The following is a 17,998-nucleotide window of genomic DNA, read 5'->3' on the forward strand; positions in this document are numbered from 1 at the left end:
AGGTTGCAAGTGTTTTTGCCACTCTGCTCAAAAACACTGCCTACCCCAGTACACCAACCACTGCCACCTGAGTTAGGAAGCTTCTCCCATGGTTAGAATGTTTTTGCTTGTCCCTGCCAGGCTTGTTTAAAACTTCCCTGAAATAGCCTTCTCCAACAGCAGTCAGTCCTGGTCAGGCATATCTTTCATTTGTGTTTCTAGAGCAACTGTGCAGACTTTTCTTATTTCACTAAAATGCATTTTCAGCCACAAAGTCAGATCCTGCACTTAACTTCTCGGACACTAACACCTGCTGCACGTGGCTAAGTGCTGGCCCACCTATATTTTTACTAAATCCTAATAAGTGGTACTTCTGCACATAAGAATCCAGCGAGTCCCAAGGCAAGAGATTATTAGGTTTAATTCACCAACCTCCTCCACAGTTAGCATCATGAGAAGCTTCACGTAAAGAATAATGCCAAAGACTGCTTGCAAGAGAGGTCTAAAGAAGCAACTTAAAAGTTGAACCAGGCAGGTTTCTTGCAAACCAGGAAAGAAGAGAGTCAGTTGCTCCTTTGAGCATAGTCAGTTGCTCCTTTGCTTCCCACCCCTCTATCTAACCTTGTTTGTACCAAGGAAAATGAAGTTAGTATAGGAAGTAGTGGCAGGCACATGTTTATTAAGGGTGCACCGATAAAGAATTTTGGGGCAGATAATGATGGCCTTATTAGCCAGCCATACTGGCTAATACCAATCCAGTTGCCGATACGCAGCCCAGCAGCTTGGAGAGCAGCATCCACCTAGTAAATCTGTGGGGGGAAGGGGCATGGCAGAGGGAAGGAGCATGTGGGGTGCAGATTGAGGCCCACATGGTGAGGGAGGGCATGGAGCTGGGGCAGGGGCAGGTGCTGCACAGCTGGGACAGGGCAGGGAACAGAGCCATGGCTTGTCTGAAGTAGTGAGGGGTGGGGGAGGGGAGTGGCTCCTGCCACTGTGCACACCCCGGGGAGACATGGGGGGCACATGCCCCTCCCCCCCAGATCTATGCATGGAGCAAGGGTGGACTGCCCGCTGCACACTCAGGGCCCAAGGCTATGCCAGCCTCTTCCTAGTGTGGAGGGGCTGGGCCCAGGCTATGCTCAGGGCAGAGCGGGCAGCACTGGTAGGGGTGCTACAACCAACCCAAATTCACCATAGTCCCCCCCCAGCACCACCACCCGCCCCGAGTGCAGGCAGACCCACCCCCCTCCCACTGGGAAGAAGCTTGCACAGCCCCTGGCCCCAAGTGCACAGCCCACCCTCACCCCGTACACAGATCCAGGGAACACATGCCCCCCATGCCTCCCCTGGGAGTGCATACAGCAGCAGAAGCCGCTCCCCCACCCCACCCACTAGAGCCATGGCTCCATCCTGTGTCCTGCCCTGGCTGTGCAACACCTGCCCCAGCCCTACTCCCTCCCTCAACACGGGGCTCTCGATCTGCCCCCCACCCCCACGCTCTTTCCTCCACCACACTTACCAGCCCAGTGCTGCTTTCTAAACTGCTGGGATGCATTTCTGGCCGTGCGCATGCTGCGGCTGCTTGCATGCACAAAGCATTTATCGGTGTCATTATCAACTACATCAGTCAAAAAAGAGCCAATTGCTGATAATGTCAATTTTCCTTTTATTGGTGCCAATACGATATGGGTTGATGTATCAGTGCATCTCTATTGTTTAGCATTTTTATCACTCTCCTATTTAACGTCTTATAAAGTAGGAATCAAGTATTTGTTGTACTATTTTAGGAGTTTATAATATAGTAACTAAACACTTGGTCTTTGAGGAATCCATCAGATAGACCTTTAATAATCAAGTTTTATATCACTGCAACTGCTGACTTCCGGACACACAAAAATATACACCATTATTAGGCTGTTCCTAATACAAGATTTACTTTAAAAATACCAACACAATGCCTACTCACATTCTTCTATAGCAACTGAAATAGTGATACAGTGCTTGCTCCTATTAATTGCAGTGTTAACTGTACTTGCTGCTGCTCCTCCCCTAATCAAATCCCACAGCACATATTCACACACATTCTATGCCACTTAATACAAGCTTAGCAGCTGCAAACTCTGAATGCTAAAGTTCTGGGTTACAGTTTTTCAGGAGACAGGCATTCAAGCTAACAGTTTTATTACCAACTTAGCTTCTTGGTCAACGTGCCTGTTGGCTCCACAAGTACTCTGCACCTAAGGCACTCCTACACTGCCCCATGTGGACAGTGGACCCTTCAGCAGAGGACAAACACCTGTTGCTTGTATAAAGCCCAAGTAAATGGGACCAGGGAACATCCCAAGGACAGAAAATAGCAAGATTGTAGAGTCATTCTAACCTCTGTTCTGCTTTAGTTTTCATTCCACTCCATTCAAGAAAAGACCAGCAAATCCACACTGGAAGGAATCCTGTTGCCCAGTGTCTGTATTGTGTAGAAGACAAAGCAAATGAAACCTCACAGGTTCCCAAAGCACCTCAAGTGTACTAGGTATAGGTCTCTTTATCATTATGAAAAACTGTCGCCTCATCAAGCAGTTGATTTCTGTGAGAACCTGGGAAAACTTTTCATGATTGATTTAACTGTGTTAAACATCTTTATTTTGCTGTTATGGCACAGGTACCCTACATAGATACAGTGCACACATTTTCACATTTTAAAATTCCTACATGCATTTGCACATACATTTCTTCTCCATACAGTTTCTTTACTTGCAATGATTAAATAAAATGGGATTTAGCATCCCACAGCACCTGAGGAGTCCAGGAACTCTCCCACACTAAATAGTAGCATCTCTTGTCTAATGTCACTTACAGGCATTTGTTTAGGAGTTAGGAGACCCACTTCAAATCTCTGCCACTCATTCCATGTGATCCTTTGATCAAGTAACATAGGCAGAAATTCTCCAAACTAGTTTTCCAAACCTAACATTTTAAATTTCTAAAAAAACCCTCAAAACCCCACAGACCACTTGGATACCTGCCATTAGATTCTCTCATTTGGAAATACTGCTATTATTTGTGACTTAGTTCCGTTACCCCAGCTGTGTGACAAAGTTTTCCAAAACTGTGAAAAGTACTCTAATAACACTTATGAAGTGTAGGGTATGATTATCTTTGCTTATATTTATGATATTTATTAATCATAAACATGTGATTAACCTCACTGTGAAAAAGGGAGCCTTCACATTCACCTCTGTAGAGGCCACATTAAATCGACAATGAGCAGTACAGGTGACGGGGGAAGAGTATAGTAAGGCATGTATGCAAAATAAAGGCACAATACACCTTGAAATACTTAATAAATTCAAGGAAGAAAAAAAAACCAGACCATTTTTGCAACAGGAAAACACAACTTGTGGCCAATTAGATGGGCTCAGGCATTTCTTTACTCATCACTCTGAGGGGTTCTCTCTCTCTCTCTCCCTCCCCTTAGCATAGGTTCCTGGATTAAGTAGAATTGTCAAACTCACATCCTGATGATAACAGAGTCCAGGAAATTTTCAGCTGTTGTTTTGCAGTGGAAAAACAAACCAGAAGCAGAAGCATTTTTAAAATAGCCTAAAAACAGCTGAGAAATAAAAAGTATTTAGATGGTAACGTGATAAACAGTCTCCAGTGCTGGGTTGGAGATTGTGCCCCAACTTTGACATCGACAGGCAGGTGTGAGACTGGTGATTTTCACTATACAAAACACACTTTTAAACAACCTTGCATCTCAAGTGACTGTCAACTTTGTCCCAGACTTGACTGGGTCACAAGGCCTCCTTACATAGCTGTGTCTGTCAGCGCAGGATTTCAGAGGATTATTTAGGGCGCATTCCTCGACAGAAAGTATTTTTCAAACCAATATAGCCATTTACAGTTACTAAGGATTAGCTTCAATATGTACATGAGTACACGGCCAAAAAACCACCACTACCAATATATGTTTCAGAACAGGTTCACTACTAGCTTAACCACCCAAACTAAGCTAGAAAAGATGGCTTATGCTAGGCTAGCAAATATGGGAGTCATGAGAAAAGAAAGGCTTAAAACTTCTATTTCCTATTAACTGGAGAAGTAAATTACCTAAACCAAATTTTAAAAAGGGGAAGAAAAGGAGAACCAGAAATTAGGGGAAATCTGAGTATCATACGTTATCATACATGAAAGGTCTGGATTCAACAGAAGTTGATCATGAATTTACCAGCACGCACCACCATCCCTTTTTGTATTCTACCTGAGTTCTTTCTTACTTGGACACACAGGCTAGGGACAGAAATTACACAAACTGGTATAAATGATCGGAAACGAGTTCAAACCTGTAATGCAACAGAAGTTCAGTGCACATCCACCACTTTCAAATGGCTGAAACTGATTTAAAATAAACCTGGACGGATGTAGTACCAGATTTAACTGATTTGGGTTAAATTAGTTTACTGAACTTCTGTCTCAGATCCCCTCCAGATTCAAGATAACTCTCAACCCCCAGAATCCCAGGATGCTTTGCACCTTCCCCACAAACCTGCGCCACAGGGCTAGCCTTGGCCCAACCAAAGGTGGGCAAAATCCAGGCCAAGGGCCGGATGCGGCCTGCCAGGCCATTCTATCCAGCCCACCAGGCCCCTAAAAAATTTAGAAAAGTAATATTTATCTGCCCTGGACTGCCTGTCATGTGGCCCTCAATGGCTTGCAAAACTCAGTAAGTGGCCCTCTGCCCAAAATAATTGCCCACCCAGGGCCCAACCTGTATGCTCCAGTGCCCCCCACAACAGCTTCTGGCTTGAGCTACTGCAGGCATGTGGCAGCATTTCCAGAATCAAGTGAATATCTGTTTATTTGCTTATCTGTTCAATCTACGCAGTTTACACTAACCTGTGAAGACTGAATGAATTCAGCCTTGGGCTTTTTGACTGTCTGTACTTTGCCCTACACACTACATAACATTCAGACAAGATACAAAATGCCTGGCACAGTATATTCCATTAGAGAAACTAATACTATGGATGCTTGTGCCAATCTGACTGCTGTACTGGTAGTGACATTATTCAGGTTAACTGCAGAGTTGCAACGTATACTAAGAGTGGGATTACAGCAAGAACACGCCCCTTGAAACCAGGCAATTGCATTGGCACAGTAATAGACACGGTCTTTACAGCACAAGCTTTCTGTTCTGAATTCTTCCCTGTGTAGAAATCGTTTTCTCAACTCTATAAATCTAAAATTGTTCCCAATTCAGAATTATAGCTGTTTACCCTACTGACTAATATAAGCATGTTACTTTTTGTCCCTGGTTCAAAATGAAAAGCAAATATAGCCATAGGACAGCGAGCAATCTCATTTTTGATGTCATGGGTCAAAATTATAATTTCTCATTAAACCAGAAAGAAAGCCAACCTGGATTTTGATTCCAGGATGAGTTTGGAGAGTTGGCACTTAGAAAAAAGAAGCATTACCCTTTAAATTAAGACAATTTAACCTCAAATAACTACATGTTAATGGGTCACTTTTCAGAACACAAAATCACAGTAAGGCTATTAGTTGCAACAACAAATTTTCATAAACTCATAATTCTGTGGAAAAGAGAAAAATCAAGATGATTTTTTTTTTTACATTAAGCAGTCCCTTTGATAAATGTGCACGATACTAAGGTGAAGTGTTAGCCAAACAAAGCGACTTTGTGATACATTCAGCTGACTTCACTTAAAATTGTAGCAGGTCCCAAAGGTGACTTGTGCCCTTTTTTTGTATCACAGTATGCAGCACATCAGCTTGTCCAGCAGCAGGGAAAAGCATCCTACCAAACCATACACAGCAAGGTCCTTGTAAGGAGGCCAGTTAGAGGACAAACTCCTCACATGTGAAGAGGGGAATTCGGATCTTGTGGTGTTAATTTATTTATATTATGATTGTATGTTTTTCACGTTGTTTACAGGAGCATGGCTTTGAGCCAGAATCCTTATTAATAATAAATGTAACAGCTCACAGTGCTTGTGGTGTAATTTCTGCCCTTACCCATTGCTTTGCCAGGTGGTTTGCTGCCTTGCAAAGCCAGTACAGCTAAAGTAGTAAACCTTCTTGTCCTTCCCTCTCATCTATTAGATGCATCATTCAAACTTTATTCAGAATCATGTTAAGTGTTAACTCTCACAAACAAATTTGTTTAAAAAAAAACCAAGAACTCAAAACACACAAAAGCCAAATATCCTTTATTTAAAATGCAGCATTTGGGTAAAATTGAAAAAAAAACCAACAAAAAAACAAAAACCCCAAACAACTGGGGAGTGCAGTAAAGGCCACACACAGCAGAACATAAATGAAGACCATGCAATGTATATAGGGGTGCACAAATAAAGATTTTTTGGGCCAATGGCCCATTATTAACAAGCCATATTGGTCAATACCGATCCAATTGCTGATATGCAAGCCCACCAGAGAGCAGCATCAGGCTGGTAAGTCGGGGGGCGGGGGAAGAAGGAAGGGACGGGGGCGGGTGCAAATCAAAGTCTCCGTAGTGAGGGTGGGAGTTGGGCTGTGCCTGCTGAAGGGGCAGCGGATGGAGCTGCAAGCAGCTCAACCAGATGATGGGGGGAGAGGGGGGCGGCCTCTCTCCACTGCGTGCACTCCCAGGGGAGACATGGGGGGCACATATCCCACAGATCCGTGCATGGGGCAAGGGTGGACGGCTACTGCAGGCTGGGCTCTTTACAGCAGAGAGGTTGGGCTGGAGCTGTACTTGGGACAGGCAGCAGCACTGGGAGAGGGAGCTATGGCCACCTCAAAATTCACCATAGCCCCCCTCCCAGCACTACAAGTGCCCACCCCGAGCACAGCCCCAGCCCAACCCCCCACTAGGAAGAGCCTGGCAATACCCCCAGCCTACAGCAGCAGCCTGCCCTCGCCCCGTGCACAGATCCAGGCGGCACATGCCCCCCATGTCTCTCCTGGGGGTGTGCGCAGCAATGAGAGCCACCTCCCCTCCCCGCATCCCCTGCTCTGTGCCAGCTGGGCAGCACCTGCCTCAGCCCCACTCCCTCCCTCACCACAGGGGCCTCAATCTGCCCTTCTACCTCCCACCCCTTCCCCCACACTGACTGTCTAGCTGGACACTGCTCTCCAAGCTGCCAGGCTATGCTCCTTGCCACACGTATGCTGTGGCTGCGCACATGCACACAGCATTTATCAGCAGCATTACTGGCCACATCAGCCAAAAAACCCGACTGCCAATACTGTCAATTTTACTTTTATTGGTGCCGATATGGTACAGACTGATATATCGGTGCACCTCCAAATGTGTATATAAAAGTGTTTTTGTAGAATGTGAAACCTGTATTCCTTGAGTTCTTATATAAATTTAACTGTAAAATTTTACTGTTACCTCTTGTATATACCATTCATAGACGTATATTGTAAATTTAATATAATTTGCCTAATATACAAAGGTCCTTGTTTTGAAGCCCTGTAATCAAGAATGATAAGTTACACAAATTAAAACCCTTCTTAACATGCTCCTTAAATATTCAAAATAACAGTCAACATTTTATTAGGGGTGCACTGATAAAGATTTCTACACCAACACTGTTGGCCAATTCTTAACCAGCCGTATCAGCCGATATTGATCCAATAGCCAACATGCAGCCCAGCAGTGTGGGTAGAGCTCACTGTCATTAAGTCTGTGGGGGGCAAGGGGCATGGTGGGGTTGTGCTGGCAGATCAAGGCCCCCACACTGAGGGAGTAGGGCAGGGGCAGGCACTGCCCAGGATGGTGAATAGCGTGCTTCCAGCAGGGTCGCAGAGTCACGGGAGGCTTGTACTGGGGGGCGCAGGGAGTGGGGACAGCTCCCCACTGCTGCATGCTCTCCCAAGGGAGGAATGGGGGGGCATGTGACCCCCTGGATTCACGCACAGAGAAGAGCAAGCTGCCCAGTGAGGTCTTGGGGCTGCGCCAGCCTCTTCCTAGAGGCACGGCTGGGGATGCACTCAGGGCAAGCAGTGGTGGTGCTGGGAGAGGTGGCTATGGGGTGGGCTACAGTCACTCTAAAATTCTCCATAGCCATCCCTTTCAGTGCCTCCCCAAGGCCTGCCCTCGCCCCAAGCACAAGTCTGGGGGGTACATTCCCCATGCCTCCCCTGGGGGTGCACACAGCAATGGGGAGACATCACCTCCCCTCCCAGTCCCCAGTGAGCCGCCCACAGCTCTGGCCCGCTCCAGGCAGGGTCACATTCACTGCCCTGGCTGGGCAGCACCTGCCTTTGCCTGCCTCCCTCCCTCCCTCAGCATGGGGGCTGCAATTTGCACACCCCCAAACCCCTTTCCCCATACAGACTTACCATCAGGCAGCTGCTCTCCACACTGCCAGACTGCATTCCTGGCCACATGCATGCTGTGGCTGCGCACATGTATGCAGCATTTATTGGTGACATTATCAGCTACATCAGCCCAAAAAAAGCTGATTTCCGATAACGTTAATTTTTCTTTTATCAGTGCCAATCCTATGTGACCAATATATTGGTACACCTCTACATTTTAGAATGCTAATTATCTTACTGCCTCTTCAGGTTATTCAGAAACTGGAACACACATTATTTGTAGCTTATCACTTCAAACCAAGTGCCATTACATACACGGAGGCAGGAGACTGCAGAGAAACAAAAATGGCCAGCTTAGTGGGGGTACGCAAGTGCTAAGTCCATTGCCTATCTTGGCTGTTTTCAAATATTTTGCTGGCACCACTGCAACTGAGCCATTTAAATGAGACCAATCAACTGCTCTACAAACATTTACAGGAAGCACATTCTAAAAGTGATGGGCCACAAAGTAAAATGCACAAAAGTAATTTGTTGGTAATGATGAACCAGAGACCAAAGTCAAACTCTCAACAGCAAATGAGAAATTATGTGCGTTAAATAGCTAGTTATAAATGCTTGAGTCTCCCCTTTACTGTTGCCCATCGGTCAATCCTAGCACGAAAGGATCAAATGAAACATCTGAAGAATACGACCAAATTGAACAATGACGACACAGCTTAACAGTGAAGAGACACAAAAAAGGAAATCTATATAATTTGAAGAGTATAGGCACTTTTACATGTTCATTAATGAGCCTTTGCTACTGCACATTAAGTTTAGTACCTCTGGGTACGTTTATTCATGTGGCAGGGGGGAAATGACACTTTAATGAGAGCGGCTCCAAGAGCCACTCTAATTAAAGGACTGCCATGTCTCCTGTATTAGTGTCCCCACGCTTAAAAATGGTGGCAGGGTGCTTGAACTAAAGTTTGTTCAGTGAGTTATTGTTCAAGCACACCCACTGCTATTTTAAGCACAGAGTCGCTGATGCATGAGATGCAGGAGTTTGCTGGAGTATGGCAATTGCCACATCCCAGCAGATTTGTCAATATCATTCTCTCTCACAGATTAATTGAGCCCATTCCAACACACTGGAATTCCAGCCTCTCCAGTCGTGTATAGACACCCTCTAATATGAGGTACCAGATAAAGGCACAGTAGCTGCGCTAATGCACAACAGCAAAGATGAACCTTTTTGTAGCACTTATTGTGCATTAGCATGGTTTTTGCTGCGATGCGCTAATGCGCAGTAGAACAGTCCACTGCACATAGAAATTTGTAGTCAAGTTGTTTTCTCAAAACTGACTATACCTCGTAACTACTACCAAACTAATTACAATGCAACACTTGCAGGGTTAGAAGCCCACCTATAGCATTTTATGTTATTGCATAACAAGCTTAAACTAGAATGTTTTTAAACAGAGCTTAAGTGTACGTTTCAGAAAATATCTGTTAGTCAGTTTAGACCCATCTAGTAACAATACAGTTTGAAATGATGGTAGAAAACTACCACACATTAAGTTAGAAACTGGTTTACCATACATATGATAAATATAAGCTTTATATTTAAGCTATATTTAATTCATATAGAGTACAGCACACCTACTATGAAAATAACTCATCTGCAATTTGTTGTAGGAAATTTTAAGTGCCACTAACATAGGTAGCCTAATCACACTCCTTTTCGCTTGGTGGTAGGAAAAAGAAAAGCTATTATTGAACCCATTTCGGAGCTAACTTGTTGACCTGAAGAATTACAAGTATGAACAATAATTAGTTGGTGTTACATGAAAATGTCAGGCTTCCAAAGTTGAGCAGCGTGGGTAGACAGAGAACCTTTGAACCCACCAAATAATCCCTGAACTTGATAATGTACATAATACGGTGATATTGGGTATCCTGACAGTTTCTGTCTCATATGCTACCCCAGACCGTCCCTGTAGACTATAGATTTAGCATACTAGAGAGTAAATACAATACAGACACTGGCGTAACCCAGGCAGCTGTCTGACACAAGTTAATTTAGCAACCTGTTTACAGCTGGAGAGAAAGCCTATCCCGACACAGATGCCAACTTGGCAAAGGCTTAATGAAATCCTTTGGGGTCAGAGTGAGTTCTGAGGAGTGGCAACAAATACTCATCCATCCACCCACACACACATGCACGTGCCATTCTGAACTTACTTGCACCATGAAGCTGCAGCCCACGGTCTGGGTTATTTGAACTGCAGCAGCTTTGCCTGAATATTAGGCATGTGTCCTTTTTTATTAACTTGACATTGAACACCTGGAAAATGTTATCCCCATTAAGGAAAATGATTACTGGGAAGACTAATGCCTGAATTCACCATGTATTGGTCCCCAGTTTCCAATAAAAATAAAGGAAGTGTTGATCTCTGGTAAGAAAACAGAGACCTCTAGCCATGTAACACCAAAACAGTGCCCTGTGAAACTTAAAAATCTCAAGAAAACGTGTTCTAGCTGTATACAATTTCATTCACACACGCTCTTGGAAGTGTTAGCATTTAAGGTTCCTATAACTCCCAATAACCTACACAATAAACTAAATTTCCCTTCACACCCACAATGACACTGATGTGCTGCTCTCCCTACCTACACAGGCTTTCCCACATTGATAACAGGAGCATCACTTCTGTAAAAACAGCAAGATACAGGTATAAACATGCAATGGAGAAGGTCAAATTAGAACTTGTATTCTACCTGTAAAAATATATGCTTACATCCAGTCATATAAGATGTTCATAATTAGAAAATTTTGTAACCCAAACATACTGTAAAATTGTTCCATTAGGAAGCGAATGTATTGTTGATGGGCATGGCTGGTGCAACAGCCCTGACATCTGAAGTCTTCTACTAGTCCCCACACAAGAGCCTCAGCAGCCAGGAAAATTCAGTTCTTAGTTTCTTTTCATTGGTTAACACTTCGCATTGTCCCTGAACAGAAACTGACTGAAGTTAATAGGAACTCTTTAGCTGACTTCTCTAGGCTTTAGACCTTGCTCATAGTGAACCAACTACACACCACCTTGGTTTGGACTCCAGGCTAGGATCCTTATCCTGGAAGCACACACTGCTTAATTTAGTCTTAAATAGTTCCAGTGAAGTCAATACCACTATTATACAAGTTACACATGCATGGAAGTATATCCAAGATTAGAGTCTAAAATTCAGGAGCAAGTTTTTGTAACTATTTGTAATTAAAAGCAACTGAGACGTAAAAATTGTGCCATACAAATTACTTTCCCTAAGTAACTTGCATTGCATTCGATTAAAATATTAGCTAATTCACTTACTTTCACAGTGTTCATTAGTGTTTGCATTCCTCAACAGGGACAAGAAAAACAGGTTACTTCCACTTCCAGATGCTCAATTAGAACCATAGGAACATTTCTGTTCATAGATTTTGGAAAAGTTTGGGGGGATTTTTTTTTAAGTCTAAATCTGAATTTTGGGTCACATTGTGGTATGTTCTTTAAAATGAAAGCTGAGATAGATTATTATCCAAAATATTATTCTTGAAACCGATATAAAATTCTATAGGTCACCTTTTTAATAGAGGCAAGAAGAGCAAGCTGTAAATAAACAAATATGGGCCAAACTGGAATTAATCCAAAGAAATCAGAACAATATATAAGCACTTATGAGCAACACTACAGCTTTAAGAACTTCAGGCTATTTTAAGAGCCAAAGGGCAGACAGTAACATCTGACACTATGGGAACAGTCATGACCACACACTTACATGAAACTCTGTGGTATTGAGAATGTGACGACCATCCGGACTCCAGCACGAAGCCACCAATCCTGCTGACCCTTCGTCAATCTTGCAGTGCCAGTCTGGCTGTTCTAAAGACCAGACCTAAGTCAGAGAGAAGATCAGTCAGTGCAGCAAACTGAACAGTACATCAAACCCTCTTCTCCTCACTGCAGACCACACTACAGCTGAAAAAGAAAATTCCATCAGCACATACCACAGAGGTCAGGAAATCTTTGAAAGCCTTTGGCCATGAAGGACTGGCGCTGGATTCCACTACAAAAGTAAGCCACACATCTCTGTGTATTAAGGCAAATTTTTGCCAGGATTGTATTCTGAATGCCCAACATGTCTAAAGATTTTGTTCCCTTTAAGAGAAGTCTGCATGTATTTATTACCTTCTGAAACAGCAAGTTTGAGAGGCTCTCCAGGCACCTTTGGTTTTATAATTTTACTGAGTACTTTTTAAATTTACTTTGATTTCAAATAAGAAGGCTTTTAAAACTTTCAGAGGAGTACTTTGGGCTTTCTTCAGAGCAAGTGCTATTGATCAAAGCATGTTATTTCAGCAAAGATGCTTAACTAATGCTTGGCACTGGAAATTCTAAATTTAACAGTAAGTTCTAGACAGATATCACAGGCCCTGCTGTACCTGCCCTTACCTGAACAATCCCTCGTTTGTACATGGCGCATAATATAAAGAGAGAATCAGATGACCATTCCACATATTGGATCTGATCCAGGCAAGTGTATAGCTGAAGGATTTGAAGGGTGTTCACATCTCGAACTATCAAACGGTACTGCACACAGGAAGCCTGAAAGCAAACAAAAACAACAGTTTAGTTGCTACACAGATACCAGGAGTTATTAACAATGCCAAGACTTATGCTGTATCATTCACATACTGCCCTGTTGCTCTAGGATTCAACTACTTTGGATGCACCAGGATTTATACTTTTGAATTTGAAGGCTTGTTATGAGCTGCATAACTAAGTGACACAAAAGAGGAGTAAAGACAGATCAATCAAATTCATATTAAACACTAAATAAACTAAGGTAAAAAGGAAAATGTAAAAAGAAATCTGGTTAAAATGGTGTATTTTTAAGTTAAATAAAACTAACCCAAACATGCATTCAAAGCTGAAAGCTGTCATTTAAAAACAACATTTTAAAAAAACCATTTTTAAGTTAAAAAGAGAAAAAGTTGAAATTTTATAGTTTTTTCACATTCAAATTGGACAGTCAATATAAAAGCTAGTTTTAAAAAATTCACTAAAACAGTTTTAGACACTCTATGTGCCCCCCCATTCCCTCTGCCAATTTTTTCAAATGAGAAAATTTTATTGTAAAACAACAAAAAAGGTTTTTGTATACATTTATCTAAATAAATCTTGCCACAGACTATGGTACACCAGTGATTCTCAACCAGGGTGCCATGGCACACTGGGTTGTCTTGGGAGCCTTTCAGAATTGCTTCCGGATGCCATGCAATGTTAGCACTCTTAGGTGTGCAAACATGATCACAAGAGAAACCCAGAAATTTCAAATTGAAATCCACAGTATTAAAAGCATTTTGACCTGCTGTGGTCTTCCTCAGCTATTTACAAGAGAAATTACTCTGTTATCTTGCTGTAGTTCAAAATCAAGTGAAAACAAAGAGCTGACATCTTTAAAGAGGTGCCACAAATCTAAAGATGGGTGCTTTGACTTTATCAAGGCATCATGAGTCTAAAAAGACTTGAGAACCACTGGAGTACATGATTTTTTTTTAAACCCACAACTCGCTTAAAATTAAACACCCAATTAAACAATTGCAGAATTCGAATCTACCACAGTAGGAGCAAATTCATATTCTTTTCATTACTACTTTTAATTCTAATCTTTAATTCAACATTTGAGAGTTATTTCTTGGCCCCCATTAGTTTACTGGGAGGTTTGACCTTGAAAATTAAGTATCTAGGCGGAATGTTGTCTGACATGATAAAAAAGATGAAGGTTTTTATTCCATTATAAATTACCATAATGTACAGATTAATAACACAAAAAGACAGAGTTGTACCATTGGGTGTCACTATAATACATTAGAAGAAAATACAGAAAAATAAATAAATAAATAAAATAATCGATATCTGATGCCCAGAGAGGGAGCGAGGGACACTGAATTCCCTCAAGCTTTAAACACACTATGCACTAAATGGTTCCAGTAAATTTTTGTTTTAATTACTTTTCAATTCCTCCTTCCCCCATCTCCTGCAGTTTAAGGGGGAGAAAAAGAAAGACAAAACTTGAAAAGCATGAATCTCTCTATGCGAAGGACTAGGTAGTATCATGTTCGTATTCCCCGTCACACATCTCATTATTATTGTAGCAGTCAAGAGGCCACAACTGAGGTCAGAGCCCCACTGTGGTAAGTAGTGTACTGCTCTGAGTTTACAATTTAACAAGACTGATCAGTGAGGGCTCAAGAGGAAATGCAGACACAGCGTGGTGAAGTGACTTGCCCGTTGTTGCCAAAAGTACCAGTAGTAGCTTCCGGAACGCGAGCCACCCCTCTCTAGGCTCTGTGTGGTGGTGTTTTAAAAAGAAAACACATAAAAAAATCCAGATGTTTTGTGAAACCTGTGCACTAAACGAACACCTAAATCTTACAACAAAGCAAAGTATAGGAACTTTCCCCTGGTAACAACATCCTCACTACACAACCCAATCTAAGTCAGCCTCATCCAAGAAGAGCAAGAGGAACAACATTCAGTTGTCCCTGCACTAGTTATTTCACTAACAGCTGCGACTGAACTTTTGCAGCAAGCAAAGGATTACACGCCATGTCGAGGAGGCATCTTTTCATGAACTGTGCCTGTAAGATATTAATAGCTACAACCACCTACAAACACACACAGGAATGGGGGAGGAACAGACCTAAAATACAGGAATATCCAAACTTGCTTAAACTCAACAAGCAATTTCTATGCCAGCACGTCCTCAGCCGGGCAGGACAGCATCTGGGCAGCCCACCCAGGTCCTTTCGAGGGAGCCAGAGGCTGCCCCACAGGGGAGGCGCAGGCCCACGGCTCGCAGGGGGGCAGCGCTGGCCTCTCTCAGGTCTTTGCAAGAGAAAAATCACCCTATGGGTTTTCATCCCCATTTCGACAACGCAACAGGGAGACTCGCTTCTCTAGGGCCCGCGGAGAAGGCGCGCTGGCCCCGACCGCGGCCACCAGGCAGGGGAGCCGCAAACAGGCGCTTTCCTCCGCCCTCTCAGCGGCAGAGAGCAGAGCCGGGGGCAGGGAAACCCCAACCACCGCCTCCCCTCGGGGAGGGCGTCTCCGCAGCGCATCGCGCGTGGGCAGCTCCGGCCCCGACCCTCACCAGGCGCTTCCCGTCAGGGGAGAACTTGCACAGCAACCCAGAGAGCTTGAAGCCTTCCGAGAAGTTCATGGCAGCGGGAGTAGCCCCGGGCCCAGCTGAGGGAAGGGAAAGGCCCGATTCAAACCCGCCGCCCCCAGCGCCGCGGCTAACCGCCGCCACAGGCCGGAAGCGGAAGTAGGACAGCGAGCGCGCCTGAGGCAGCGGCCAATGAGGGCTCGCGGGGCATGCTGGGAACTGTAGTCCGGCGCCTGTCGGGGGGACAGCGCCTCCAGGAGTGGGGGGCCAGCTGGTGCCCGCGGTGCAGGGACGGGGATCCGGGCCCGCAAAGTGGCAGTCTAAGCCAGCCCCGGGCTTCTCCGCTCTGCGGGGCGAGGGAGTCCGTGCTCGGGCCCCTCCCATCTCCGCACGCGCCGGTCCGCACCGTCTCTCCGTGCCCTTTCCCCGCGGCCCACGAGCACTCGGGGGGGGGTCCCCCTTGTTCATCTCCATGCCCCGCCTCGCGGGGGCTCTAGGACGGGACGCGGCCGGCGCGAGCAGCCGTGAGGGGCGAGGGGCACGTGGGACTGCGCGGAGCTCCCCTGCCCCCCTCCCCGCGCCTAGAGGCAGCTGCTTCCCGCCCGCGTGGAGCCAAAAGGCGGCGAACACCCCCCTCTCCCCGCGCCCGGCCCGGCCCGCCCCAGCCGCCTCCTCGCGCTCGGGCGCGGGCAGCAAGGGGTTAAGGAGGCGCCGCGCTCGGGGCCCCGGGGACCGTGGGGCGCGGGAGGAGGAGGTGGCAGGGTGCAGCTGGGGGTCCCGGGCCGCCTGGTGCCTTCCCTTCCCTTCCTCGCCTGCCACTGGCACCGATGCCATCCTGGGCTGCAGGCGCCTCCTGCTCTCGCCTTCCCGCCCGCACAGACGGCACCGCGGCCAGGTAGGGCAGCTCCGCCCGTGCCTGCTGGAGGAGCTCCGAGCAGCCCAGGCTCCTGGCAGGGCCCAGGCAAGGCAGCCGGAGGGATGAAGGGGCTCGGAGGCCCCAGTGGCCGGTCAGGCTGGGGTGCATGAAGCATCCAGAGGGGGGCTCTGGTCTCCTCTTCGCTTGGGGAGGGGGCCGTTAGCCCTGCCTGGCAAGGAGTGCTTGGATCGCTGTCCCCAGGAGCGAGTCCTCCTCCTGTATTCAAAGTCTTTTAGATCAGGCAAAACTGATGACCTGGGAGAGGAAACTTTCCAGGGTGGGAAGAGCTGGGGTGATGCTTCAAAACGCTCTCTCTCCTCCTGCTTGGTCAAACTGTCCTGGCCTCCTTTTCTTACACCTTCATCTCTCTGCCTTGCTAAAGTCTTAAAAGGTATTTCCAAGGCAGATTAATTTCAGTGTTTGCTTTTCAGCTCAAACTTTGTTTGGCCAGGCCAGCCCAGAAAATACGGAGATTTTTCTCTCCCCAGAACAGTGCCCTTATTCTACACAAGGAAACGGGGAAGAGGTACTATGTGGCCAAGTATGCTGTAGCTTCGAAGAAAAAAAAAAAGACTAAGCAAAATGATGGTGAGCAAGTGCCTGAGGTTGAGTTGCCTCTGGTTTAGGGCTTTCGAGTTTTTGTTTCAGTCTAGATGTCAGTCAGGTTCTGGAAATGGTGACCTAATGATAGATGAGAGATGTGTAGAACAACCCTCCTAGGCTGTGGTTTGCAACTTGGTGCTTGGGGGTGTTGGTGACTGAAATCAAAAATGATGGGCCTGATTCACACTCTGACTGTTGTAGGTAATTAGGACTGGCTTTGGTAAAGTCAGTGGGAATAAGAGTGGAAAGCTAGAATAAGGCAGAAAAGGTCTGGCTCTGTTTGTAATCACATTGTGCCTAGGGTTCCTGCTGCTTTTGCCCTCCTTTTCTTGGAAGTACAAGGAGGAGCAGAAGGGAGGCATCCACCCCATGACTTCCCCCAGATTTGGTTTGGCATCCTCCAAAGACAGTCAAAGGGATGATGTTGTGGGGGTCTGCTACTGGGTTGAGGGATGAGAATTTACTATCAATTTCATAGGCTGTAAACATATATTAATGTTGCAAGTTTTTTTAAATGCAGTTTGCAAATTTTTAAATAAAGGCTATATTGGAAGTGAAGAACAAAATCACTGTGCCATGAAATGACAAACTAATCCTCCTTTACCCGAAAGATGTTCTACTTACTGACTTGTGTGGTGGGGAGACCAGACTCTGCTCTTACTCAGTTAGGTGTAACGCTGGAGTGACCTTATCTGTGTAGGTGCTCAGATGGCCAGCACCACTGCAGTATCTGGATTTGGCATTTTCCCCTATTAGGCAAATAGGAAAAAGCCAACGGAGTGACAAAAATTGAGCTCATCTGAAATGACACAAGAATGAATGAGAGCAAAATTTGGTGCGTGTTGGTTTTCATGAAGCTTCTTCTGACTTACATTGGTAAAACAAAGAGCAAAATTTGGCCCATGTACTTCATTGGAATTACTCAAGCTTTACACCATTTTAATTGAGAAGAATATGGCCCTCTGTGCCAGATCT

At 45.2% G+C, this 17,998-nt stretch overlaps 2 protein-coding genes across 5 annotated transcripts in view; one reads left to right on the forward strand and one right to left on the reverse strand.

Moving 5' to 3' along the window:
• The window catches only part of WRAP73 (WD repeat containing, antisense to TP73), a 34,928-nt gene extending 19,307 nt beyond the window's left edge, over positions 1-15,621 (reverse strand). The window contains exons 1-3 of the mRNA XM_090024546.1: positions 15,490-15,621; positions 12,786-12,938; positions 12,112-12,228 (exon numbers count right to left, since the gene is read on the reverse strand). Coding sequence (XP_089880672.1) covers positions 12,112-12,228; positions 12,786-12,938; positions 15,490-15,558 — 339 coding nt within the window. The 5' untranslated portion in view covers positions 15,559-15,621. The remainder of the gene's footprint in view (positions 1-12,111; positions 12,229-12,785; positions 12,939-15,489) is intronic.
• Positions 12,254-17,998, forward strand: part of TP73 (tumor protein p73) — a 73,637-nt gene continuing 67,892 nt past the window's right edge. The window contains exons 1-2 of one of the 4 annotated variants that reach the window (XM_090024529.1): positions 15,708-16,399; positions 16,852-17,008. Coding sequence is in view for 3 of the 4 variants with exons in the window: in XM_090024530.1 (XP_089880656.1) it covers positions 15,557-15,663 (107 nt within the window). In the remaining variant the exon portion in view is untranslated. Of the gene's footprint in view, positions 12,408-15,535; positions 15,664-15,707; positions 16,400-16,851; positions 17,009-17,998 lie in introns of those variants that run through there. The other 3 variants (XM_090024527.1, XM_090024530.1, XM_090024526.1) reach the window with 3 other exon arrangements.

The sequence above is a fragment of the Crocodylus siamensis genome, chromosome 12 (assembly GCF_052110815.1).
Source record: "Crocodylus siamensis isolate JL-2025a chromosome 12, ASM5211081v1, whole genome shotgun sequence".
Lineage (NCBI taxonomy): Eukaryota > Metazoa > Chordata > Crocodylia > Crocodylidae > Crocodylus > Crocodylus siamensis.